The 1,496-nt window shown below is 38.6% G+C and overlaps 1 protein-coding gene across 1 annotated transcript; it reads left to right on the top strand.

The window, feature by feature from the left end:
• Positions 1-117: 117 nt before the first annotated feature.
• LOC145610127 (methylthioribose-1-phosphate isomerase-like) lies at positions 118-867 on the top strand. Its single transcript, XM_081665395.1, has 3 exons — positions 118-245; positions 329-597; positions 687-867. Exons 1-3 carry the CDS (start codon positions 188-190, stop codon positions 741-743), a joined length of 384 nt encoding a protein of 127 aa, XP_081521521.1. The 5' UTR covers positions 118-187; the 3' UTR covers positions 744-867.
• The last annotated feature ends 629 nt before the right edge of the window (positions 868-1,496 follow it).

A 1,496-nucleotide genomic window follows, 5' to 3' on the forward strand; every position in this document is an offset into this window, starting at 1 on the left:
ATAGATGAGGTGTGCTGTAATCTCTGTGCTAGTGATTGGAATTCAACAATTGGTTACCTTGAAGTATTAACTGTGTGTGTTTTCATTTTTTGTTTTCTGTTCAAATGTTTCAGGCGCATTGTATATCATCGTGGGGTTCAAGGAGTCATTGTAGGTGCAGATCGTGTTTTCTGCAGCAGCAGCCTTGATGAAGGCTGGAAATGTTCAAGGAGTCATTGTAGGTGCAGATCGTGTGGCTGTGAATGGTACTCAGAATTGTTGAGTTTTACTTTTTGCATGGAGGACAGGGGTTAACTTGGCATTCATTGATTTAATATGCTATTTGCAGGTGATACTGCTAATAAAATTGGAACTTACAGCCTTGCTGTGTGCGCAAAGTATCATGGTATTCCCTTTTATGTTGCCGCACCTCTTACCTCAGTTGATTTGTATTTGCCTTCCAGAGAATCCATTGCCATTGAGGAAAGGTCCCCAAAGGAATTGTTGAATTCTCGTGGAGGACTAGGAGAGCAAGTTGCTGCATCTGGGATCTCTGTTTGGAATCCGGCCTTTGATATTACTCCAGCAAACTTAATATCTGGTATCATTACAGAAAAGGTTGATGCTTCACCCCTACACTATGACATGGTATTTTGGACATTTGGTGATGTTACTTATATTAATGTGGATTTGTATCATTTCATTAGGGCGTAATTACTAAAAGCAAGGATGAGGATTTTGACATCAAAGGTTTTGTGCAATAGGTGGTAGCCCAATACTTTGTGGAGGCTGGAACCAGGTACTTAGAAGGACCCGTGAGAAGCCAGTATAATAAATAGGTTTGTAACCCTGATACTTTACTTGCTTATCAAGAATAATTGGTTGCGAATGGGAAAAAGGAAGGGGGGGGGGGGGGGGGGGAGAAAGAGGATGCCCTGCCCTTTATACTCTTTTTTTTTTTTTTTTTTTTTTTTTTTTTCCAATGGACTTCATACAGATTAAGATCCAGTTCCAAAATGAAAACAATTGCATTATAATTGCAGCAATGTATGAGCTCTGAGGGAGTTTTATTCTCGTGATTGTATAGCAACTTAGAGTTCATAATTTGTAAATGTGCTGCATTATATTTTAATAATTTAGCAAGCCAAATTATAAAATTATAGGTGGTGGTAAGTAACTCAAGCCACTGAGAAGATTTTGTCAGTTGCTATCTTTGTTATTATAGGTGGTGGTAAGTAATTTGGCTTTTCACACTTTGTGTAAGAGGGCGGGGTTGGTTGACCTCTGCTCCTCTTTTTTTCTTATGAACATTTTTCTGTTAGAATTCGACTCTTTGTAAACTATGTTAAAAATTCTATGATTTTCAACTAAAATGAAGTGTCCATGTGTCATACCCATGTCCGAGGGTCGAGGGTCCGACACGGGTACTTGAGGTAAAATGAAGAGTCCGAGTAACATAGTTTGTAAATACATCCAACAGCTAATAATAACGAGTAAAAATGAAGATGTGCCTTTTC

Source organism: Chenopodium album, chromosome 24 (assembly GCF_948465745.1).
Source record: "Chenopodium album chromosome 24, dcCheAlbu1.1, whole genome shotgun sequence".
Taxonomy (NCBI): domain Eukaryota; kingdom Viridiplantae; phylum Streptophyta; class Magnoliopsida; order Caryophyllales; family Amaranthaceae; genus Chenopodium; species Chenopodium album.